This window comes from Microcaecilia unicolor, chromosome 1 (assembly GCF_901765095.1).
Source record: "Microcaecilia unicolor chromosome 1, aMicUni1.1, whole genome shotgun sequence".
Taxonomy (NCBI): domain Eukaryota; kingdom Metazoa; phylum Chordata; class Amphibia; order Gymnophiona; family Siphonopidae; genus Microcaecilia; species Microcaecilia unicolor.
Genome location: NC_044031.1, coordinates 105,039,538 through 105,065,618, shown reverse-complemented (window position 1 = coordinate 105,065,618; position 26,081 = coordinate 105,039,538). Strand labels below are relative to the sequence as shown.

Below are 26,081 nucleotides of genomic sequence, written 5' to 3'. Positions count from 1 at the left end.
TAGCAGACTATGGACTTTTCCTCCAGGAACTTGTCCAAACCTTTTTTAAACCCAGATACACTAACCACTGTTACTACATCCTCTGACAAAGAGTTCCAGTGCTTAACTATTTATTGAGTGAAAAAATATTTCCTCCTATTTATTATTGAATTATTTCCATGTAGCTTCCTTAAGTGTCCCCTAGTATTTGTACTTTTGGAACAAGTAAAAAATTGATTTACTTCTACTTGTTCTATTTGGGATTTTGTAGTCCTCAACCATATCTCTTCTCATCTGTCTCTTTTCCAAGCTGAAGATCCCTAACCTCTTTAGCCTTTCCTCATATGAAAGACATTCCATCCCTTTTATCATTTTGGTCGCTGTTCTTTGAATCTTTTGTAATTCCGCTATATCTTTTTTGAGATACGGTGACCAGAACTGAACACAGTACTCAAGGTGAAGTCTCACCATGGAGCGATACAGAGGCATTATATTATTTTCGGTCTTATTCACAATCCCTTTCCTAATAATTCCTAGCATACTGTTTGCTTTTTTTTGGCCACCACTGAACATTGAGCAGATTTCAGCGTATTATCTACAACGACACCTTTTCTACCTGTTCGGCCACCTTAAGAGCATCACATACAATCACAGAGGCCTAGGTGTTACACACACCTTTCATACTACCTACATGATCTTTGACATCTCTCCTCTCTCTCTCTCTCTCTCTCTCTCTCTCTCTCTCTCTCTCTCTCTCTCTCTTCTTTAAAGACAGAAGATCTGACAAATAGAGCTTGATACCAGTGACTGTATCATGCTTCTTGGCTGAGGAAGTGCAGGCAAAGATAAGTCAATACCCCTATCTCAGGGTAGCCACATGCATTTCCCTCTCTACAGATTTTAAGACATAGCCAACTGCATCATTAGGGTTACATAACAAAGAAGGGTTTCCTGATAGGCATGGCAACACCTCTTTCTATGATTAAACGTAGTGACTAGGCATCCACTCTTCCTTATCTCTACATGCACTAGTTTCTAACACACTTTCCACTCCTTAAAGTTCACCTTACCAAAACACTACATAGTTTTCACTGCTAGTAAAGTGGTGTGGTAGCCATGTTAGTCCACTTTTAAAGGCAATAAATAGAAATACATCAAAAGCATACAAAAGAAAATAAGATGACATTTTTTATTAATAGAGATCAGTTTTATTTCTGGGTCTCTAATTAGTAAGATTAATCCCTTGCCTACAAAGCAAACACACTACACTACACTACACATCAAATACATAAAACACAATTCTAAAGCCTGAACGAATAAATCACTATCAGGCTTATTTTCGAAAGAGAAGGGTGCCCATTTTTCGACACCAATCTGAAGATGGGCGTCCTTCTCCCAGGGTCACCCAAATCGGCATAATCGAAAGACAATTTTGGGCGTCCTCAACTGCTTTCCATAGCAGGGACAACCAAAGTTCATGGGGCGCGTCGGAAGCGTAGCGAAGGCAGGACTGGGGCGTGCTTAACACATGGGCGTCCTCGGCCGATAATGGAAAAAAGAAGGGCATCTCTGACAAGCACTTGGCCGACTTTACTTAGTCCATTTTTTCTTGCAACCAAGCCTCAAAAAGGTGACCAAACTGACCAGATGACCACTGAAGGGAATCGGGGATGAACTCCCCTTACTCCCCCAGTGGTCACTAACCCCATCCCACCCTCAAAAAAAACTTTAAAAATATTTTTTGCCAGCCTCAAATGTCATACCCAGCTCCCTGACAGCAGTATGCAGGTCCCTGGAGCAGTTTTAGTGGGTGCAGTGCACTTCAGGCAGGCGGACCCAGGCCCATCCCCCCTACCTGTTACACTTGTGGTGGTAAATATGAGCCCTTCAAAACCCACCAGAAACCCACTGTACCCACATCTAGGTGCCCCCCCTTCACCCCTTAGGGCTATGGTAGTGTACAGTTGTGGATAGTGGGTTTGGGGGGGTTTGGGGGGGCTCAGCACCTAAGGTAAGGGAGCTATGCACCTGGGAGCAATTTGTGAAATCCACTGCAGTGCCCCCTAGGGTGCCCGGTTGGTGTCCTGGCATGTCAGGGGGACCAGTGCACTATGAATGCTGGCTCCTCCCATGACCAAATGGCTTGGATTTGGTCATTTCTGAGATGGGCGTCCTCAGTTTCCATTATCACTGAAAACCAGGGACGACTATCTCTAAGGATGACCATCTCTAAGGTCAACCTAAATGTTAAGATTTGGGCATCCCTGACCATATTATCGAAACAAAAGATGGGCGCCCATCTTGTTTCGATAATACGAGTTTCCCCGCCCCTTCCCGAGGACGTCCAGCGAGGATGTCCTCAGGAAAACTTGGGTGCCCCGTTTGATTATGCCCCTCCACATATCCCAATAATAGGCAAGGAAGTATATAGAGCTACACCCACAGACTGAATCTGAACAGGTTCTTAGATATCACATTAAAGAAAATACCTGCTTCTTGTAACTTACGGAACAGGTGAAGGAAAAAATAGGGTCAGGACTTTGGTAGGTCTTTTTCTTTCTATCCATAGGTACAAAAAGCTCCTACATTTGAATTATGGCTAAGAAACATCATGACCCCAAAGCAGCTGCTCTCATTACAGCTTCTGCCTCTGTCCAGACTGAATGCTTAATCCAAAGTGAGGGACTGGTTTCATGTGATAAATGTACGCACATTGAATCCCTCATGAAAGACGTACAAGAACTAAGAGAGGAGGTAGCAAGACTAAGAAGCATCTGTGACAACCAGAAATCCATCCCAGAAATGCATCTTAAGGGATTGGGATTCTCCTGCAAAGGGGAACGAAATGCTGTACAGAAAGAGGACAGCTGGACACAGATCACAAGATCCTACAAAATCAATCCCCCAACTCCATCTTCTGTTGAACTGAAGAATCGGTTCACATCCCTGAAGGCAGAAGAACTGAAAATATCTCAAGAACAGAAGGAAACAAAGCTCAAAAATCCCAAAGCTGCTGATTCAGTGGCCAATAAGAGGTGACAGGTAATGGTGGTTGTTGATTCTCTTCCGAGGGGTACAGAGGCACCTATCTGCTGACCAGACATGATGTCCGGGGAGGTGTGCAGTCTGCCTGGTGCAAAGATTTGAAATGCAACAGAAAGTTTGCCAACACTCTTCAAGCCTACTGACCATTATCCTATGCTACTCATCCATCTTGGCACAAATGATACTGCTAGGTATCCTACTGAATACATAGGCGGTCGGTGGCCCGACTGTTTGGGGAGGCTAAAGGGGGTGGGGTTAGGGGTGGGGCCAGGGGTGGAGCCAATCCATAATTGTCTGATAACACACAGAAAAAAATAAATAAATAAAAATAAAAGTCACAATTAATACCTTTTATTAAATTTAAATATTAAATATTTAAATATTAGATATGTATCATATGTCAAAGAATAAAGTGGTTGCTCAAAGCATATTCTAAGCACAACCGCGCAACTTCAAAACACTATGCACAACTTTGTGCAAAAACACACTCAGAACCTTACTGTACCATAAATATTACACTGGGCAGAACCTAATACACCAATATACCACCCATACGGAAAATGCAGACCGTCAACAATATGAAACAAGGGATCATATCATCACAATTCTCATGTAGAGCCACAAAACACCCTAATTCATGTTTAATGTGGGATAAAATGCCATAAATAAGTAAATAAATATAAACTTTTAATGTTGAGCACCTGATTCTCAAAGTGGACATATTCCAAACACTATAATGAAAATAAAATGATCTTTTCTACCTTTGTTCTACCTTTGTTGTCTGGTTGTCCAATTCTGCTGCTATCTGTTCTCAGTGCAGGTCAGGAAGTCATCCCAGCCAACCCCCCCTCCCCCTGCTCTCCCAGCAGTAAGGTAAACAAACCATAAACCAATTTCTACAATTGGTTACACAAGGCTAGAGGGCTTTCGCTGCAGCTCCTGCTGTGAGGATGGAGGTAAATCAACAATTTAAACCTCTCAGAGCACAGCAGGGGAGGCTTAGCCTGTCCAAGCTTCTTATACTGGGCGCCTATGACTGACTTCATGATTCAGGGACAGAGGATGAAGCAGTTAGGTGCAAAAATGGTATTCTCATTGATCCTTCCTGTTGAGGGTAAAGGCCAAATGAGGGAAGAACGCATCCTGGAGCTGACCGTGTGGCTGCGTGGATGGTGCCAATATAAGCACTTCAGTTTCCTAGACCATGAAATGATTTTCCAAGAGCTACTGAGCAGTGATAGTGTCCATCTATCACAGAAGGGACAAAGTGTCTTCCATAACAGCTATACAATCTCTCCCTCTATCCCTCAAATATCCTCTTCACTTGTGTTCTTGAATTCAGATACAGTTCTCATCACTGCCTCTGCTGGGAAGCTGTTCCACACATCCACTACCCTTTCAGTAAAGAAATACTTCCTTAGATTATTACCGAGTCTGTCCCTTTTCTCCTTTATCCTATGACACCCTTATTCTAGAGCTTCCATTCAATTAAAAGAGGCCTGCCTCCTGTGCACTTATGCCATGGACATGGTCACATGGAGTTATTTAAATGTCTCTATGATATTCCTCCTCTCTTGCCTGTTTTTTTGCAAAGTATACTTATTTAGATTTTTAAGCCTGTCTGCACATGTTTTATGATGAAGACCATTGGCCATTTTAGTGACCACCGTATGGATTGACTCTACCCTGTTTATGTCCATTTCAAGATATGGCTGTTGTCTAAGGCAGAATTAGGCTTCAGGCAGCTAGGCGCAGAGCAGGGATAAGATACAGTTAGCTTTCAGCTTGTTTTTCAGTGCTCTGACAGTGGTCTGGGTGTGAGCAGCGTCCTGTTATACAAAGCAGGGACAGTGGCCACAGTGTCCACCTCTGTTGGCCAGAGACATTAGGGGACCCTTTTACTAAGGTGTGCTGAAAAATGGCTGCGTTAGTGTAGGCATGTGTTTTGGACGCACGAAGATCCATTTTTCAGCACGCCTGTAAAAAAAGGCCTTTCTAAAATATTTGCTGAAAATGGACATGCGGCAAAATAAAAATTGGCGTATGTCCATTTTGGGTCTGAGTCCTTACTGCCAGTCATTGACTTAGCGGTAAGATCTCATGTGTTAACTGTGCAGTAATCATCTATGCATGTAGAATGGCGATTACCGCCCAGTTTCTGCCGTGTGCCAGAAAATAAAAATTATTTTCCAGTGTGCATAGCGGACATCCGTCAAAAATAAAAGTACCGCAAAGTCCATGCGGTAGCCGGGCGGTAACTCAAAATTGACATGTGGTGGGCATGCGTAGCTGCCTATGTGGCTTAGTAAAAGGGCCCCTAGATGTATCATCGTCCCCTCGAGTCACTGAGAGGAAGTGGTGGCAGTGATTATGGGGAAACAGGTGTAAAAATGAAAACAGTATTATCGTGACAAGATAAGTCCTGCCTGCAGGACTGGAAAGGCAGGTAAGAATTAGTTAAATTAACTTTCATTAAGCACTAGATTTGACAGTTAACATGTTAATGCAACTCAGCACACAGAAGCCACTGACTCCCATTTTGATTCTTACCACAATTATGTAAATAGTACTATGGCTTCATCAAATTGTATTTAGGGGCTTCCCAGAGTTCATATAATGGCATTTGAAGGACTTTTAACTTGCCTTTGCAATTTTTTCAGATTGTTAACGTGACTTTGGGGATGAGCTGAGAATGTTCAGAATACCAAGTCAATGGTTGTCTCTAAGCTCAGAGATATTTTTCCAGGGTGACTTGGATAGGGGCAGGTCAACAGTGATGCACATGATTTCACTGTGACTCATTCAGAGAGTAACAAAAGAATTAAGTTCCATCGATTTTAGTGACTTCATTAATTCTGGCTATGATGGGTTTGTGGCACTGCAGACTAAGCAATTGTAGATGTTAATTAGCAAAGCTTTAAGTTAAGTTTGCACTTTCAGAATTTAAAAGTGACATAAGCCCACACAGAAAGTACATTCTGAAAGTGGAAAAAGCTTTGAGACGTGCTCTACATGTGAACACCATTTGTTCATGGCTCATACTTCAGGCTTTTATTATCTAGTAGTGAATGTCAGCAGCTGTAATTTACAGCTGAGCGCTCCTGTCTCATCATTTGCATTTCTGGAGGAAATCTTGAAAAGACAAAAAAAAATCACTTTAAGTGTTTTCTATGGAGGGAGAATGTTACATCTTTAAGCGGAACACAAGAGATGTGTAAAATCTTTTATATTTTTTGTCACTCAAATGTCAGTTGAGCACTTACAGTCTTCAGTTTCTTTATGGAAATGGAAAAAATCATTATAAAACCAATATATGGAGAATAAATGAAGCTGGTTTATTGATAATACTAAGCTAAAACGTTCCAGTAGGCTTCAGTCACTTGTATTAAACCTTGACATTATTTTTTACTTTCAAAACGACAAATAGTGGTATAGATTTGATTAGCTGCTGTAAATTGGTATACTCATATCTCCAGTTGAGAGATATGTAGGCTATTGTTTTACAATAAGTTGAGGAGTTGGCAGGCACATATTGATTCATTATGGAGATAGAATCACAGAAGAGCAGAGAGTAGGATCACTGGTGCCTCTGATACAATGCAGAGTCTGGGACGGGATGGGACAGAATTTTAACATATGATAGATGGCTTGAAATGTTTGTCACGATGGCTCTAGGAAAAACAGGGTACTTTGAAAGCTGAGATAATTTAACAGCAGAAAGAAACAAAGCATGGATGTTCTTGCATAGCACTGCAAAACTCATGAACATGCTACCGAAACTAAACTCCATAAAAGCTTATAACTTGGACCATTATTCATAACCACTTTGTAATAATGCAGGACAGACCTTTACAGTCTCTGTCTAGCAAATGACAAAAGACAGGTATGGATTAAGAAACTAAGGTCAATGCTGGACAGGCTTTTATGGTCTGTGCCCCACAGATGGCAAAAAAGACAGATGAAGGTCAAATCTGTGTATTGTATATCACTTTATTATCATATGCTATAAGTGAGGGTGCTATGGACCTCAAGGGGGACGGGAAAACATTTTAATGTTGAGATTAGCAATAGTTTTGGTTATAAAATACTGCCCCCAAAATAATCATATTTAACTACTTACATGTCGTTGGCATGATGATAAATTGTCAACCAGTGTTTAAGCATGAATGACTATAACCTGCATAGACTGGCGAGGGCAGCTTCTCCTTGTTGGGCAGACTGAATGGACCATGCAGGTCTTTATTTGCCATCATTTACTACATATCTCTGGGTTCTGAGCTTTATTTGGCACCTTTCGTGAAAATTCATTCATGCTTCTACGAGCTGTTTTTGAAACAAAGCTCCAGTTAGACATAAGTGGTTCCTAGTATAGCTTATGGATCTATGAAAAGTAAGTTACTGTATGTTCATTGGTCCAATAAAATATATCACAAACTCTAACATATTATAGTATAAATAATACAAATAGAAACTAAGATATTTGCCCATCACGTCTTTCCAGTGCTTTTTTTCCCTAACAAAAGCACTGGAATTCAGATGCAGGTCTATCCTTGAGAGATGGGGTGATCACTGAGGAACTCGCCCCAAAATAGCCATGACCCCTGTAATTGTCCACAAAGATTATGAAAATTCAGCACCACAAGTATTACACTACTAAAGCCAAGAATATGCCATTTGTTGAGAAAAGAGAACAAGCCAGACTGCAACAAACTACATAAATACATAAGTATTGCTATATTGGAACAGACCAAAGGTCCTCCAAGCCAGCATTTTGTTTCCAACAGTGGCTAATCCAGGTTACAAGTACCTGGCAAGATCCCAAAACAGTACAATATATTTTATGCTGCTTAAATAAGCAGTGGATTTTCCTCAAGCCCATCTTAATAATGGCTTATGGATTTTTATTTTGGAAGTTATCCAAACCTTTTTTAAAACCTGCTAAACTAACTGCTTTTACCACATATTCAGAGATGAAGCTGAAGCTGGTTGCAATTCTTGGTGAACAGACTGCTGGTTAATCCCTTGGAAAATTTTACATTGGGGTGACTGTCCACTGGATTGACAGAGTCTTTAGAGAGGAAGTCTGCTTGTCTGGCCTTAAGACTGAAGGGTTCCCACACGTATATGACATTCTTGCATCAGTTCTTGAAGACATTCAAACAGTGTTTGCCATCAGATTAAAAATTATTAGAACAACAACAATGATTCCAACTTTGTGAAAGCCTTCTCTGTAATTGAACAGTATGACAATGATAATAAAGAAGAAGATGAAAGATGCAAGTGTTGAGTTATACAGCACTACTTCTAATGCAGATGATAATGACAATGATGATAAAACAATCTTTGCTATACAGAAGTCAAGTGTTTCAGAGATTCCCTTGATCAACACCTGCAGACCCTGTCAGAAGACATCAAAGACATCAGTAGTTTTTCAGCCTGGTCTGATTTGAAGGAACTTTTCATCAGACTGAACACTCCACTTCCTGCCAGTGCAGTTGTTGAATGCCTTTTTAGTGATGCTGATTTAATAACGACTCACAAGCGCACTCACATGAGTGACAGTCATTTTCAAAATTTAGTTTTACTAAAAGCAAAATGGATTGAATTGTAGAGCAATAAAGTTATTGGAATAAAAACATTATTATTATTATTATTATTTGTTACATTTGTATCCCACATTTTCCTACCTATTTGCAGGCTCAATGTGGCATACATAGTACCGGAGAGGCGTTCGCCGACTCCAGTATGAACAAATACAAAGTGATGTTGTGGTAAAATAAGGTTCATGTGGAACAGACACATTAGGGAATCGTAGAGCGGAAGAGTTATGTTATGTCCATTACATGCTTTGGTTTCGTTGTGTTGCAGAGTTCAGACATTTAAGTTGGATCGGTAGGGTATGCCTTTTTAAAAGGTTAGTTTTTAGAGATTTCTGGAAGGTCTGGTGGTCTGGTGGTCATACGTTGTTTTCACGGCTTTTGGTAGTAGTGCGTTCCACAGTTGTGTGCTTATGTAGGAAAACCGGGATGCATATGTTGATTTATATTTAAGTCCTTTGCAGCTTGGGTAATGGAGATTTAGATATGTTCGTGTTGATCCGGATGTGTTTCTGGTTGGTAGGTCTATGAGGTTTGTCATGTATCCTGGGGCTTTGCCAAAGATAATTTTATGAACCAGGGTACAGATTTAATTAATAATAGTTGTATTCATTTTAGTTGCAGTACTTTTACTTTTTACTCAAAAAGTATTACATTAGCCAATAACTTTTATACTTTCACTTAAGTAATTTTTTATGTGTTCTTCACTGTCCTTTTTACTTTTATTTAAGTACTAAAATATACATTTATTTTTGCTTAAGTACTTTGACATAGATGTGTTTGAAACAGGTCTAGATAAAAACGTTCTACTTTTTGCCTTGGACGTTGCTTCCTGTTCCATTATCAGTGAAAGATATCCTAATTTTGGGCCTGCCCTAGTCCTGCTCAAAATATACCTCCTTGCTATTTGGCTGAAATGCAGTGGAAAATATCCAAATTCTGACTTTTGAAAATCGTGATTTGAACTTTTTGGCAGATGGAAGTTTTTTGGCCATTTTGAGACATCTATCTGCTTCGAAAATGAACACCATAATGTTTTTATGTTGCTGGTAGTTTATCTTCTCTGCATCTCTAGGCTGATTCCATGTGTGTCAGTTGATTTTGTCACACTGCTACTACTTATTATTTCTATAGTGCTACTAGGCATATGTAGCACTGTCCCTTGGGTTGAAGGGCACCTGTCTTCATGGAGGAGCTTAGAAACACCTGGAGAACTGTGAGCCCTGGCAGTGACCAAGACAAGTTAGCATTGGCTATGACCATGCCTTCCAGACAACCTGATCTATACCCCACTCAACCTCCTGTTTTTTGTCTCCCTTCCACCTGACTCTCACCTCATGGTCGTGTACAACACAGGACTGCACAGGGACACAAAAGAGCCCACCAAGGGGAGAAGACAAGAAAGCTCACCACAAGGCACCTCCTACGTTCTCTATTGCATCATTATATAGCATCTGCTACTATAAACCTGATTGGAATCAATCACTTCTAGTTGCCTAAGAATACAGATTCCCCAACCTGTTGTGAAAACCTCACAATCAGCTGCATTTTCAGGATATCCACAATTTTACATGAGATAAATCTGTATAAATTGATATACAAATCTATCTCATGCATATTCATTCTATATATTCTGAAAACAAGTAGCTTTAGAGTTGCCAGAAAGGTTTGGGAAGCCTTAAAATAAACAAAATAGTCTTCGGGAAGGTACAGCATAGGATAGGAGACAGTCTATCCACAGCTATCGGAAAGAGAAGTGGATTCAATCTGGACTGGTTTCTTTTGGAAATGAGATTTACATTTCATTTTTATTACATATGCTGAGTAGAAAGTCTGTTTTAGAAAACGTTTTTCTAACCTACGTAGGCTGTAATTTCTATAGAATTGTGAAGGCTTTATTGCAATGCAGCCAACAAGTCATATAATTTAAATGATTTCTTGCCTGCTGGTCACACGGTTCTGTTTACTTCCACTAGTAAGAAACTTTTAAAGGACAGTTAGTTGTGATACCAAAGCTCAATAAGGACATGGAAACACTGTAAAAGGAGATTTTACTTCTTCTCTATTTGATCCTCACCAGGCAGATTGCTTCCTGTTGCCCTGAAAATGTAAGTGAATAAAAGATCAATGCCTTTTTCATGTTTGAAGGCGCCTAAAAGTAAAAGCATAATCTACCTTCAGATTCAATGGCAAGATAAGCAGAAAACCTTGTATAACCATAACCCAAAAATTAGCATATGAAAACTGCGCTTAATACCTATAATTTCATAGAAGTCACCCCTGAAGTTGTTAGAATGGATTACACCTTCTGAATACTAATCCATATTTTCTGATTGATTATAGCTCACAGCATCTCACTTTCTATTTTTCTCCATTCCTCCTTCTCACATCTTATCTCTTAATTAAAACATGTTCACATGACCTTGTGAAAGCTCTGTTGACATGGAAATTCTCAACACTTCCCATGTTGTTTCACAGTATTATCCACCAAAACGACAGAAAAAAAAAATCACAAAATTGGGGGATGGGTTTTCCTGTTGTCACAAATAGTGTGTACTAAGAATATAAGAACATAAGCATTGCCATGCTGGGACAGACCGAAGGTCCATCAAGCCCAGCATCCTGTTTCCAACAGTGGCCAATCCAGGTCACAAGTGCCTGGCAAGATCCCAAAACAGTACAATACATTTTATGCTGTTTATCCTAGAAATAAGCAGTGGATTTTCTCAACTTCATCTTAATAATGGCTTATGAACTTTTCTTTTAGGAAATTATCCAAACCTTTTTTAAACCCCACTAAGCCATGGCCGCCGAGAGGGGGGAGAGGGCAAGATTCCCCCGGGACCGGCTCCAAGGGGGGGCCTGGCACCGAGCTCTCTCTCTCTCTCTCTCTCTCTCTCCTGCACCTGATGGGACCCAAGTGATTGCATCCTGACAGGAGCAGCAGAGAGAAAACTCCGGCTCTGGTACCCCCTTAGAGGCTGGGAAGGAGCAGACATAGGGCTTCGGGGCCTCTGGTTTGGCTGGCTTGGGTCCCCAGGCCCCACCAGCAGAAGAATCCTTCCTCCAGTGCTGTTCTTCACTCTGCCACACTGCCTGCCCTGCGGCTGCTTTTCCCCCCATGTCACACATGCTCGGTTTTGATGAAATTCAGTATGCATGCCGTGAGGGGAAAAGCAGCGGCAGGGCAGGCAATGCAGTGGAGTGAAAAGCAGTTCTGGAGAAAGGCTTCTTCTGCTGGTGGGGCAAGAGGACCCCTGCCAGCCAAGATATGTGGAGTTGCGGCAAGGGGAGTGGTAGCAGCGATCCTGGGGGGCGGCAGCGGTGGCAATCCTGGAGGGGCGGTAGCGGCAGCTCTGCCCTGGGCCTGGCTCAGTCTCTTGACAGCCCTACACTAAGCTAACTGCTTTTACCACATTCTCTGGCAAAGAATTCCAGAGTTTTATTTCACATTGAGTGAAGAAATATTTTCTCTGATTTGTTTTTAATTTACTACTTTGTAGCTTCATTGTGTGCCCCTTAGTCCTAGTATATTTGGAAAGAGTAAACAAGCGATTCACGTCTCCACTCATTATTTTATAGACCTCTAATATATCTTCCCTCAACCATCTTTTCTCCAAGCTGAAGAGCCCTAGCCGCTGTAGCCGTTCCTCACAGGGAATTCGTTCCACCCCCTTTATCATTTTTGTCGCCCTTCTATGTAATTTTCTAATTCCACTATATCTTTTTTAAGATGCGGTGACCAGAGTTACACATAATATTTGAGGTGCGGTGGTCGCACCATAGTGTGATACAAAGACATTATAATGTCCTCATTTTTGTTTTCCATTCCTTTCCTAATAATGCCTTTTATTTGCTTTCTTAGCCACCGCTGCACACTGAACAGAGGGTTTCAACATATCGTCAACGATGACACCTAGATCCTTTTCCTGGTCGGTGACTCCTAATATGAAACCTTGCCTCACTTAGCTATAGTTTGGGTTCCACCTTCCCACATATATCACTTTGCACTTGCTCACATTAAACGTCATCTGCCAGTTGGTTGCCCAGTCTCCCTGTCTTGCAATTTTTCACAATCCTCTTTCGATTTAACAACTTTTACTAATTTTAATTATCTCACTAGTTACACCCATCTGTAGGTCATTTATAAATATGTTAAAAAGCAGCGGTCCCAACACAGACCCCGGGGGAACCCCACTAACTACCATTCTCTATTGAGAATACTGACCATTTAACCCTACTCTCTGTTTCTTTTACCAGTTTTTAATCCACAATAAAACACTACTTCCTATCCTATGACTCTCCAGTTTCCTCTGAAGTCTCTCATGAGGTACTTTGTCAAATGCCTTTTGAAAATCCAGTACACACTATTTACTAATATTGCACTATTCCCCAATAGAGCCCCCTCTTTGTAAATAGTGCACCTTATTCATGAATTGTATACACTCTTTCAGAAGAGTACACACTCTTTTCTGATAATGCATAACAGTGTGCACTATTCACACTTGTGCACATCAGGAAAGAGTATATCCTCTTTACAGATAATCTGCACTCCTTCCAAAGACTTGTGTACTCGTTACATGGATGTTTCACTTATATATACTATCTGCTACCACATTTGCTTAGTTCCAATCTGACGAAGAAGGGCAACCTTCGAAAGCTAATCAAGAAATGTATTAAGTTATGTCCAATAAAAAAGGTATCATTTTATTTTATTTTCCATGTTTTATTTTATTTGATTTCTATTGTTGTCCCTGAAACCAAAAATAAGTAATGAAACAAAAATTTTCATGAATGGCTTGAGAAACTGAGTGAAAATATTTTGGGTGCACACCGTTATTTTACATGATATTCACAAATGAGTTATCACAGCATCCAGCTGGAGGAGTGTGAACCCCTGTGCTAAGAGCAGCTCAGGTTAAAAGAAATGTAGGTTTGCTGCTGCTACAGGCTGTTTTCTCTTCAGCTAGGCCTTCAGGTACTAGTAGTTGTCAAGATTTGCAGCAGAACTAACTGACAGACAGGACCCAAATAGCTGAGCAAGGAATCTTTACAGGTGGGAAGTGCCGAAACCAGAAATCTATTGATGCAAAATACAGCAACTCCAACATTGAATAAAAGGGGGCTAGAAGGATAGAAACAAATTTATATCCTATGTAGGAACAAGACAGCCACCAGCAGGAAATGTGGGTCAGAAAACTTGGAGGACTAACAGCTAGTTTCATAGCAGTCCCTGCTGATGGAAGGCAGAGCCTACCAGCACTTTACAGTGCCCTGCCTCCTTCGGCTATCTTACCAGGAATTTCCTTAAATGACAGGATGTGTGGAAGTCATCAGTTTCCTTAGGCCCCTACTTTTCCTATAGACCAGATACAGTGTCCTCCAATGGATTGGATTGGATTGATAAGTTTGATATACTTCTTAGCACATTCAAGTTTTAAAACATTGTAAAATAAAAATGATAAACAATCAAACATATACTAATTATAATTAAACAGAACAAAATATAAAACTCAAATTAAAACCCATCAAAAGCATTTTTAAAAGGTTTTTTTTAAACCTTGCAAAATCCATGATAGCTAGTTAACCCGCTAAGAGCATCAGGCATGGAGTTCCATAAAGATGGTCCCATATAACAAAATGTCCTACTTCTTGTAGATGTCAATTTTACTGTTTTCAAAGATGGAAGCTACAATAAGCAGCACTGTGAAGGGTGCAAAGATCTAAAATGTTCTGTTTAACCAATCTATCAGAAAGATATTTTGGTACACCAATGCAAATAGCCTTAAAGACCAAAGTGCAGCAATCTGAAAATAATCCTAGCAGAAATAAAAAGCCAATGCAAATCTTTCAAAATTGGAGTAATGTGATCTGATCTTTTTCCGTAGTTATCAGGCACGCTGCTGTGTGTTGGACTAATTGAAGTCTTTTAAGACTAGTCTTTGTAAGGCCCTGGAGCAATGAGTTACAATAGTCCAATCTACTTGTCTCAAATGCATGAACTATTTTTATCAAATTTAACTGATATAAAAAAAGGCTTCAGCTGACGAATCATTTGCAACTGGAAATAACAAAACCTTTCAACTTTACTGATGTTTTTATCAAACTTCATTGAATTGTCACAGTAAATCCTAACACGACAATTTTTTCTTTAAGAGGAATAGGTTTACCTTGCAGCATTGACTGTACAGCCAATAGTTTAGAGAAGATCTTAAGTGTCTCAGAAACATGAAGATGCATGGTTACTGGATTAATCCTCTCTGTAATGACACATGGGCTGATAAACACAAGGAAGTTTTAGGCATAGGTTCCTAGTAGATAAATAGATACTGAGTTTTTATTTGATTATAGTGGTCTGCAAATTTCTTCTTTTTCAAGATTGCTCTGTTGCTAAGGCCAGGTTTGTTTGTTTTTTGTAGAGCTGGGCTAGATCTGCTGCAGGAACCTCAAAAGCTAGAGCAGAAAAGGACAAAGTGGCAAGACGTTGACCTTAAATCATAACAAATGGGGACTGCCCTGTAGAATCATAGGTATATTTGTAGTGAGCAACTTGGCCAAGAGAAGTAAGTTCACCCAGCTGTCTTGATGAACTAAAGCAAAACAACACAGGAACTGCTCAAGGCCATTAGTTTGGGGATGATATCCTTAAGAGAAGTAGAGTTCAATTTTCAAGTTCTTACAAAAGGCCTTCTTAAACTTGATGATAAACTTAGACCCTTGATCCAATACAATGGAATTTAACTGGACAATTTCTATTGTTAAGATGATGGCAAGTTTTGGAGTCCATGGCAGCTTAGCAATGGGAACAAGCAATGATCTACTACCACAAGAATGGCAGTACACCCAGATGAGGTTGGAAGATCAGTATCTTAAATACAGAATGAAAAACAGAAAAAAGACCATGAGACAATCTGCCCTGGTTACCAATGAGCAGATTGAGGCCAATATTCAGCACTGGCTACTTAAGGTCAAACCAGCCAGAGACAGGCCTGGTATTGGTACAGCCAAATATGGCCGCCAAAGTTAGCTGACAATGCATTGAAAATTGGCATATAGCCGGATATATTGTGCAATATAACCAATGGGTCATGGCCGGCCATGTCCCGCAAAGGATTTCCGGATAGCTGGTCATCGGGCAATTAACCAGCCATGGCTGGCTGGTTAAATGCTTCTGAATATCGGGGGGGGGGGGGTTGTATTTCTTAGGAATTTTAAACCTGTAATGCTAATCAAGTACAGTACCACAGACTTAATTCTCATTAACGGTCATTTTTTAACTGTATGCCTTTATACAATTCAAAATAAGCACCATTTTATGCCTGCTTCATAAAGGCAATATACATGTTATGTGTTTTTATGAAATAAGCTTCTACAATAAGCCCCTGTAGCATGCACAAAACAAACCCAGTATCGTGTTATTCACCAAAAGCTATTGACTGTCTTGGAGCTTAAAGGAAGACCTACACAAAAATTGTTTTAAAGAACATGACTGTAAATGACCAGTTACGGTTTTGAGAAGGTAATGGATGGCAGTCTATTTATCATTCTTCTCTCTTCTTTTCATTTCTAGACTTCTCGTGATTTGGCTTGCTTCATTCAGTTTGACAATGTAAATATCTATTATGGTACTCAGTACAAAGTGAAGTTCAAGGCTCCAACCGATCACTGCTTTGTCTTAAAGGTAGGTAGGATAAATGGCTAATTCAACTGTTGTTTAAAGCAGTGCCCAGACACAATGCTCCATGTAATGACTTGCTTTGGAAAATCTGTAACAGGAAACACAGTGCACACCACAGTAAGTTCAAGGTAAGCCTACTCTTCACTTCACAGTACATCAAACATGCCAAGTCACAGGCTTTCGGGCCCTCTCCAGCTCATATGCTTAAGGGGCCTGAACTCACGCATTGATTCTATCCAGGGCCAGCATAAGCCATGCTTATCTGTTTTGCCTGGCCCCGTCTGCTTTCCTATCTCATCCTGTCCTGTCCTTCCCTTCCTTTTCATGTCCTACCTTCCTATAATTCGAGCATCTCTCCCCACCACCTTCTTTCTTGCACCCTTCCAAGTGCAATGCTTCTTTCCCTCCTTATCCACCCTCGCAATCTGGTAATTCTCTTTCCCTTCTCTTCTTTCCTTTCCACTTTCCCAGCAGTGCTGGCAGTGTCAGCAATAGCAGGCTGCTTCAGCCAGTTCCAGGGGCCTTTCTTCAGTCGCATCCCGCCCTTGAGGAAACAGGAAGATGCTTCAGAAGGGGCGAGACGTGGCTGAAGGAAGGCCCCGGGATTGGATGAAGCAGCCTGCTATTGCTAACACTGCCAGCACCACCAAGAAAGCAAAAAGGAAAGAAGAGAAGGGAAAGAGAGGTACCGGATTGCAGGAGGGTGAGGGAGGCCAAAGAGGGAGAGAAATGCTGCATCGGGGGGGGGGGACAAGGAGGGAGAGAGGTGCTGCATCAGAGGGCAAGGAGTGTGAGAAGTGTTGCATTGGGGGGGGGGACAAGGAGGGAGGGAGGTGCTGCATTGAGGAGCAAGGAGAGAAAGAGGTGCTGCATCAGGGGGCAAGGCGGAAGAGAGATTCTGCATGGGGTGGCAAGGTGGGAGAGCAGTGCTGAATCAGAGGGCAAGGAGTAAGAGAGGTGTTAGGAGGTCAGGTAGGGAACAGAGAGTTCCAATGAGCAGAGTGAGGAAGAAAGAGGGTACAGAGAAAGAGGTGCTGGACTTAGTGGAGGGGGGTGGGGTAAGGACAAAGAAAGAGAGAGGTGTCAGGACCTGCAGGGAAAGAAGGAAGAGGGAGAGGTGCTGGTCCTGCAAAGGGGAGACAAGAGCAAGGGAAGTGAGAGGGAGAGATGCTTTGAGAGCTCCTAGCTGTCAAAGAATGAGTCTGTTCTCTTGAGCCTAGAGTAGCAGATTTGGATGAGCTAAGGGAGACAGAGAGGTACATAGATGAAACCTACAGGGATGTTGTAGAGAAGTTCCACCTCCATTCTGGCAGCCCCTGTGCTGTCTTGGAGGAGGGAGTCTCCTAGAAGGAGAGCATCACCCTGGTGAAGTAGGAAGTACTTCTATAGCCAGGACCTGCCCACCAGGGGATGCACTATCCTCTCGCAATGAGGATATGTCTCCGAGAACTTCTGCCCAAGTGGGAAGGGTTAGGATTGCCATTGTAGTTGGTGATTTGATCATTAGGCATGTAGATAGCTGGGTGACTGGTGGACGTGAGGATCGCCTGGTCACTTGCCTGCCCAGTGCAAAGGTGGCGAACCTCACGTGTCATCTAGATAGGATCTTAGATAGTGCTGGGGAGGGAGCTGGCTATTGGTACATGTGGGTACCAATGATATAGGAAAATGTGGGAGGATGGTTCTGGAAGCCAAATTTAGGCTCTTAAGTAGAAAGCTGAAGTTGAGATCCTCCAGGGTAACATTTTCAGAGATGCTCCCCATTCCACGCAGAGGACCCAAAAGGCAGGCAGAGCTCTGAAGTATCAATACATGGTTGAGACAATGGTGCAGGGATGAGGGGTTTAGATTTGTTAGGAACTGGGTGACACTTTGAGAAAGGATGAGACTGTTCCAAAGGATAGGCTCCACCTTAACTGGGATGGAAGCAGGCTGCTGGCACTAACTTTTAGAATGGAGATAGAGCAGCTTTTAAACTACAATGGTTGCCCAGAAGCACATGATTAGGTGTGGAGTATCCTTGAAGTATACTATTGAAACAGGACATTTAGGGAATCCTAGTAGAGAGGTTTCAACAATGCTGAAAGTAAGCCAGGTGTGCTTAATGAGAGAGCAGGATAAAGGATGCACATTATCCAGTTCAACTTCTAAACAGCTTGTAGATCAAAGGAAAAAACACAATTTGAAGTGCCTGTATACAAATGCTAGAAGCCTAAAACATAAGATGGGAGAGTTAGCATATATAGCATTAAATGATGAGGTAGATATAATAATTATCTCAGAGACTTGGTGGAAAGAGGACAATCAATGGGACACTGTGTTAACAGACTACAAATTGTATTGCAATGATAGGATCAAATTGGAGGGGGGGTTGAGTCGAATAAAATAAACATTCCACATGAAACAGATAGCAGCTTGGACTCATTATGGATAGAAATTCCATGTGTGAAGGGAAGGAGTATTCTTGTAGGGCTATACTACCATACGCCATGACAGAACAAACAAACAGATGAAGAAATGTTTACAGAGATTAGGAAAGCTGGCAAATTGGGCAATGCTATAATAATGGGTGATTTCAGTTACCCTGATATTTATATTAGGGAGTGCCAGGGAGATAAAATTTCTAGAAAGGCTGACTATAATAAAATGAGGGAAATGGTTAAAAAAAGAAACTAAAAGGTATTATTATTGATTCTGCATTGTAATTCACCATCCCGATCTCACTTGTGATTAAGGCAGGTTTTTTCTTTCTTCGAAAACTAAGGTCAATTAGATCTTTAATTAATTTTGACTCGCTTTGTACTCATGTTTGCTTTTGTGCACTCTAGGTATGATTATTGCAATGCCATTAATGCTAGCATTTCCAAATTAAATCTAAGAAGACTCCAAACCTTACAGAAGCATGACTTATCAGTAAGGCAGATCATTTTGAGCATGCCTCACCTCTGTTATGCTGCTTACATTGGCTTCCCATTGAGTATCGTGTCAAATTTAAGATTATTATTTTGACCCATGAAGTACGGTATACCAGTACTCCAACCTATTTGTCATCTCTTATAATACCATATACTCCCACACGCACACTACATTCTCTTACTGATAACTGATTCGTTATTTCTAATCCCAATAGGGCCCAGTGGGAGTCTATGAGGGCAGAGGATTTTTTTTTTTGCACCTGTATTGTGGAACTCTCTTCCATGGTATCTCTGACCGGACACTTCTTATCCTTCTTTCATAATGCATTGAAAACTTACCTTTTTGAATTTGCTTTTGGGACTTGAGGATAGTCAGTTCCTGTAGTAAGAGATTGTTTTTAAATTTGGATGTTTTAATTTTATGCTTTGTATGAGGGTTAGAGCACTGTAGCATGGGGGTCTTTGCGCTGTGTGACTGTTCTTTCCTATTTTAATAATGGCATTCCTCTTCTATTTTCTGGAATTTTGTATATGTAAACTGCCTCAATTTGCCTGCGGGGTAGGCAGTATATGAAATTATTAAATGATAAACAATAAACACGAGTGAAGAAATATTTTCTCCAATTTGTTTTAAATTTACTACTTGGTGCTTCATTGAGTGCCTCCTAGTCCTAGTATTTTTGGAAAGAGTAAGCAAGTGATTCACATCTACCCATTCCACTCTACTCATTATTTTATAGACCTCTATCATATCTTCCCCCAATCGTCTTTTCTCCATGCTGCCCAGCCCTAGCTGCTTTAGCCTTTCCTCATAGGGATGTTGTCACATCCCCTTTATTATTTTTGTCTCTTTTCTCTGTACCTTTTCGAATTCTACTGTATCTCTTTTGAGATGCAGCGACCAGAATTGCAAGTGGAGGGGCATAATCAAACGGGGCGCCCAAGTTTTCCTGAGGGCGTCCTCAGAGGACGTCCCCGCAAATGGGCGGGAAAACCCATATTATCGAAACAAGATGAGCGGCCATCTTTTGTTTCGATAATATGGTTGGGGACACCCAAATCTCAACATTTAGGTCGACTTTAAAGATGGTCGACCTAAATATTGAGATGGTCGTCCCCGGTTTTCGGCCATAATGGAAACTGAGGATGCCCATCTCAAAAACGACCAAATCCAACTCATTTGGTCATGGGAGGAGCCAGCATTCATAGTGCACTGGTCCCCCTGACATGCCAGGACACCAACCGGGCACCCTAGGGGGCACTGCAGTCGACTAACTGATGCACTAACTGAACAGAAAAAGCCCTTCCCTTACCGATCCCTTAGCGATTCGGAAAGGAACCGGCCTGCATGAAGGAACTCGCATGCAAATGAGCTGCTCACTGCTAGCTCATTTGCACACGATTTCATTCCTAAGGAGGGGAAGCCAGTGCAGAGCAGTCAAGCATTATGCATGGCTGCTCTGCACATACCAAAGACAGCTTCATACATGCAGACAAGCTACATGTATAATAGCCTTCTACAACCTTAAAAAAACACAAGCCAAGGTGAAAACGTCCAAGTGCTTGTCAGGGATGTCCAAAATGTGGATGTTTATGTGAGAAGGATGTCAATGCCTTTGCTATGCCTCTAACACCCCCCTTTATTTATTTACTTATTTATTTGGATTTTGGATCACAAGTAGCAGCAGTGGGATTTGAACTGGCCACCTCTGGATTGCAAGAGCATTGTTCTAACCACTAGGCCACTCCTCCACTCCACTCCCGTAAAATGTGGCTGTCCCTGTGGGGGGGGGGGCAGTTCAGGACATCCAAAATGTTTGAAAGAAGGACGTCCACGCCTTCGCTATGCCTCCGCTGACACACACACACCTGCCCCCCCCCCCCCCCCCCCCACCAGGGACCTGCATACTGCTGCGATGGACCTGAGTATGATATTTGAGGCTGGCAAAAAAAGTTTTTAAATTTGTTTTTTTCAGGGTGGGAGGGGGTTAGTCACCACTGGGGGAGTAAGGGGAGGTCATCCCCGATTCCCTCCAGTGGTCATCTGGTCAGTTCGCACACCTTTTTGAGGCTTGGTCGTAACAAAAAAATGGACCAAGTAAAGTCGGCCAAGTGCTCATCAGGGACGCCCTTCTTTTTTCCATTATCACTCGAGGATGCCCATCTGTTAAGCACGCCCCAGTCCCACCTTCGCTACACCTCCGACAAGCTCCCGGGAACTTTGGTCATCCCCCCTACGGGAAGCAGTTGGGGACGCCCAAAATCGGCTTTTGATTATGCCAATTTGGGCGACCCTGAGAGAAGGACACCCATCTTCCTATTTGTGTCGAAACATGGGCACCCTTCTCTTTCGAAAATAAGCCTGATAGTATTCAAGGTGTAATTGCACCATGGAGTGATACAATGGCATTATAACATTCTCATTTTTGTTTTCCATTCCCTTCCTAATAATTCCTAACATTCTAGCAGTGGGTTTCAATGTATCATCAACGATGACACTTAGGTCCTTTTCCTGGATAGTAACTCCTAGTGTGGAACCTTGCATCATTAAGCTATAATTTGGGTTTCTCTTTCCCACAGGCATCACTCTGGTCTTGCTCATATTAAACATCATCTGCCATTGGGATGCCCAGTCTTGTAAGGTCCTCTTGCAATTTTTCACAATCCTCTTCCGATTTAACAACTTTGAATAACTTTGTGTCAACAGCAAATTTAATTACATCACTAGTTATTCCCATCTCTAGATCAATTATAGAATGTCAAAAAGCAGCAGACCCAGCACAGACCTCTGGGGAACCCCACTATCTACCCTTCTCCATTGAGAATACTGACCATTTAACCCTACTCTGTTTTCTATCTTTTAACCAGTTCTTAATTCACAATAGGACATTACTGCCTATTCCATGACTTTCTGATTTCCTCAGGAGTTGATCATGCGATTCTTTGACAAATGCTTTTTGAAAATCCAGATACACCATGTCAACTGGCTCACCTTTATCTACATGTTTATTCACCCGTTCAAAGAAATGTTAATAGATTGATGAGGTAAGATTTCCCTTGACTAAATCCATGTTGGCTTTTTATTTATTTATTTATCTCATTTGTACCCCACAGTTTCCCAACAGTGGCAGGCTCAATGTGGCTTTCTCATTAATCCTTGCCTTTGTGTATATTCTGTAATTTTATTTTATTTTTTACATTTATATCCTGCTTTAACCAAAGTGGGTTACAATCAAAAATACATAATTTAAACCAATACATACAAAACCACATTAATCCACATTTCAAACCTTCATCTATACATCCAGCAAGTCAAAGAAGTATTTTTGAGTCCAGTCTGAAATTATGTCTCCATAAAAGTATTCACAAAGCAGTGAATTTTCAAATATTTTTTAAACTGTTTAAAACTGTTGGACATTCCCACAAGGTCTCAAGTGCCCTGGAAACTTTGAAAATGGACATGTACGAGTCTCAATAAGGCGATATATTAAAATTACCGGATGACACAGTTGCTTTGCTGTTTCAGATCATAAAGATTACCTTGGATGATATATGTTCAGAATATTAAGAAAATATACTGGTACAGTACATTAGCATAAATTCGCTGATGAATGTGTAACTGGTAGCCAGTGAAGCTCTTTCAGAACTGTAGTAATATGAGCAGTCTCTACCAGTTTGCCCAGCTCCGACATCGGGCTCACCGGTCTATCCTGGATCACCTCAGGAACCCTTTTTAAAAATTGGTGTTATATTGGCCACCCTCCAGAATGCTGGTACCATGCTTGATTTTAAAGATAAATTACATATTACTATGTATTTTTATTTATTTATTTATTATGACATTTCTACCTGGCATTTTCCCAAGAAAGCTCAGGTTCAAACAGCTTACATAACAAATTAAGAAGAAGCATTACAAAACAATTAATATTAATACAAGAATGCAACTATTTGAAAAAAATATTTTTATATTAGCTGAACACAGATCTAAAAAAGTGGGCTTTAAGTAAACTCCTAAACAACATATAATCAACTGAGTGTATGATATACTTGGGTAATGAGTTCCAGAGTTTGGTACAAGTTTGGTACAACTCTGCAAGTTCATTTTTCAATTCTAACAGTACTCTCAGATGTATACCATCTGGCCCAGGTGATGTGATATTCTTCAACGTGTCAAATTGACCCATTACATCTTCCAGGTTTATAGAGATTTGTTTCAGTTTCTTTGACTCATCAGCATTGAATACCATCTCTGGCACTGGTATCTCTCCCACACCTTTCATGGTGAAGACCGAAGCAAAGAATTCATTTAATCTCTCTACTATGGCCTTGTTGTCCCTCAGTGCCCCTTTTATCCCTTGGTCTATCGGTCCAATTGATTCTTTTACTGGCTTCTTGCTCCTAATATACCTAAAAACATTTGTACTATGTGTTTTTGCCTCCAAAGCAATCTTCTTTTCAAAGTCTCTCTTTGCCTTCCTTATCAACACTTTGCATTTGACTTGTCATTCCTTATGCTGTTGCTTTTACAGAAGCATCAGAGAAGATGCAAATTTCCTTGCAGCAGGCAGTACTGAGTGGTGTAGGAATGTGTGTGGAATATATAGCTGTTCAAAAGTTTTCAGGTAATCCTTCCATTTTTCCTATTCTTGCCTCATTTCTTTTGGTAGTGGGGCATCCTACCCATCAGTACTTAGGGAACGTTCTCTTAACAAGGATCTTACTTGGATAGTGACTGGAGCCACACACCGCAGTGGATCATACAGACTGTTGACGAGTGTATGGTTTCTCTTAGGTCAAGACTTGAAAAATGAAGACATCCTCCTTTAGGTTCCAACTTAAGCCAAGGCTTCGCTGAAATGGAGGTGTATCTACTTTCAGGTCCATATCCTTCAAGTCGTTGGCATGATCTTGCAGGAAATGCTCTCATTACTTCTGCACTGTTAGAGGCAATTTTGTGAAGTCTCAGATTGGCCTCTGCTAGCATTGCTTGTGTTCTCTTTAACAAATCAATGGCTTCATCTCTGTAGGTAAGGACTTCAAACCATCGTCCACATAAAAGCCTCTGTCCTTAAAACATGTGGCATCTGTGCCATACTCTTTTTCTCCTTCTTGGACTGTCTTTTGAGCCCATAGATAGCCACTGCTGATGATGGACTGTTTCAAAGGACATAGACTCTCATTCTGTACTCTACAGTCTCTTTGCTGATGTCATCAAAGTACCACAAGAATCTTAAGTAATTTCTGTAGTCTTGGTGTACAACACTTGCTTTATGTCAGCTGTTATGGCAATTGGTTCTTTTCTGAAGCAGATCAAAACCCCAGTGGCGTTCTGAGGGGTGCAGACACCCGGGGCGGATCGCCGATGCGCCCCGCCCCCCTGGGTGCAGCGCCCCCCCCCCCCCCCGTACAGCGCGACCCCCCCCACCCCAGTGAAAGAACCCCCCGGGTGCACACCGCTGGGGGGTGCCGCACGCCGGTCAGAGTCGTTGGTTTCCATGCTCCCTCTGCCCCGGAACAGGTTCCTGTTCCGGGGCAGAGGGAGCATGGAAACCAACGACGCTGACCGGCGCGCGGCACCCCCCCAGCGGCGTGCACCCGGGGCGGACCGCCCCCACCCCCCCCCCCCCCTTAGTATGCCACTGCAAAACCCCTAGGCTGTTGATCATGTCAGGTCCATAGAGAAATATATTGTTTTTCTTGGAACTGAGCACTGGAATCAAATGCAGTTCAGATCTGGCCTGGTTTCTGTGGGTGATACACACCAAAAGTAGGTAGGTACCAACAATCTTCATTTTCTTTTAAAGGTGAAGTTGGCTATGCATGGCCATTGACCAACATGTCTTGCATGAAGGTTATGAAATGCTATTTTGTCTCTGGTTTTCTATTTAGGGTCTTTTGCAATACAGTGGGTTGAGAAAGAGATTGATCTCAGTTGTTAGGGAATCAAGGTCTGGGTGTCTAGAATGGTAGAGGAGCCACCCAGCTGTTTGACTCGTCTTTAGAGAATTCTTTATTTCGTGATTTTTAATAACTTTTTGTCTTCCATTGAAAGAATAGGCTCTGAACCATGCACAGGCTTTTTTAAAATGCTCTATTGTTTATTGCTGCCTCCAACATGAAACCAAATTAAAATTGTGGCCTCACTTCTTGCTGTGATTGGTGGCACTTACTTGTGTAAGTTTGTAAAAAGTAGAAGTTGTTGAATTTGTGCCATTCATTTTGACCATGTATATATTTCTAGAACGGGTGCTCCTGCTGTACATGCCGGCAAATACAGATACATTTCTGCAAGCAGAGCCTTTTCTAAAATACCACTGGATCTGAGTACATGCTAACCTAGACATCTCTATTCCCATCTCTACATTCTGTTGTATTCAGAATGGGGCTTTATGTAACTTATAAACTGCTGTACTTATAATAATCCAGTGTTTTTGAATGTAGTAGTTTATTTGAAAACTTAACAATCAAAGAATAATTTTATACATTCTACTTAAATATATTTTTGATGTTTCAAGAATAAAAGCAGTATCAATTGAGCTTTCTATAAGCTACAAAAAGCATTTGATGCCATCTGCTGGAATTAATAGAAAACTGCATTATATGGATCTTGTTCAATATTTTTTTCCTGGTTATGAATAGAAATAAAACAGAACAAAAAGAGGGGGGAAAAAAAGAAAATAAGATGATACCTTTATTTTAGGGTCTCTTTTATCAAACCTTGCTAGCGGCTCCTGGTGCAGTAATGCCGACAAAGCCCATTCACAAATATATAGTCTCACATTTAGACTATATATTTATATCTAGCTCCCTCATTCCAAATATGACCAAAAGCAATAATTGAGCCAATAATGGTTTGAGACCATGCAT

At 41.3% G+C, this 26,081-nt stretch overlaps 1 protein-coding gene across 1 annotated transcript in view; it reads left to right on the top strand.

The window, feature by feature from the left end:
- APBB1IP (amyloid beta precursor protein binding family B member 1 interacting protein) overlaps window positions 1-26,081 on the top strand; it is a 247,373-nt gene that overhangs the window by 181,736 nt on the left and 39,556 nt on the right. Inside the window, exon 10 of the mRNA XM_030199285.1 lies at window positions 16,192-16,302. Coding sequence (XP_030055145.1) covers window positions 16,192-16,302 — 111 coding nt within the window. The remainder of the gene's footprint in view (window positions 1-16,191; window positions 16,303-26,081) is intronic.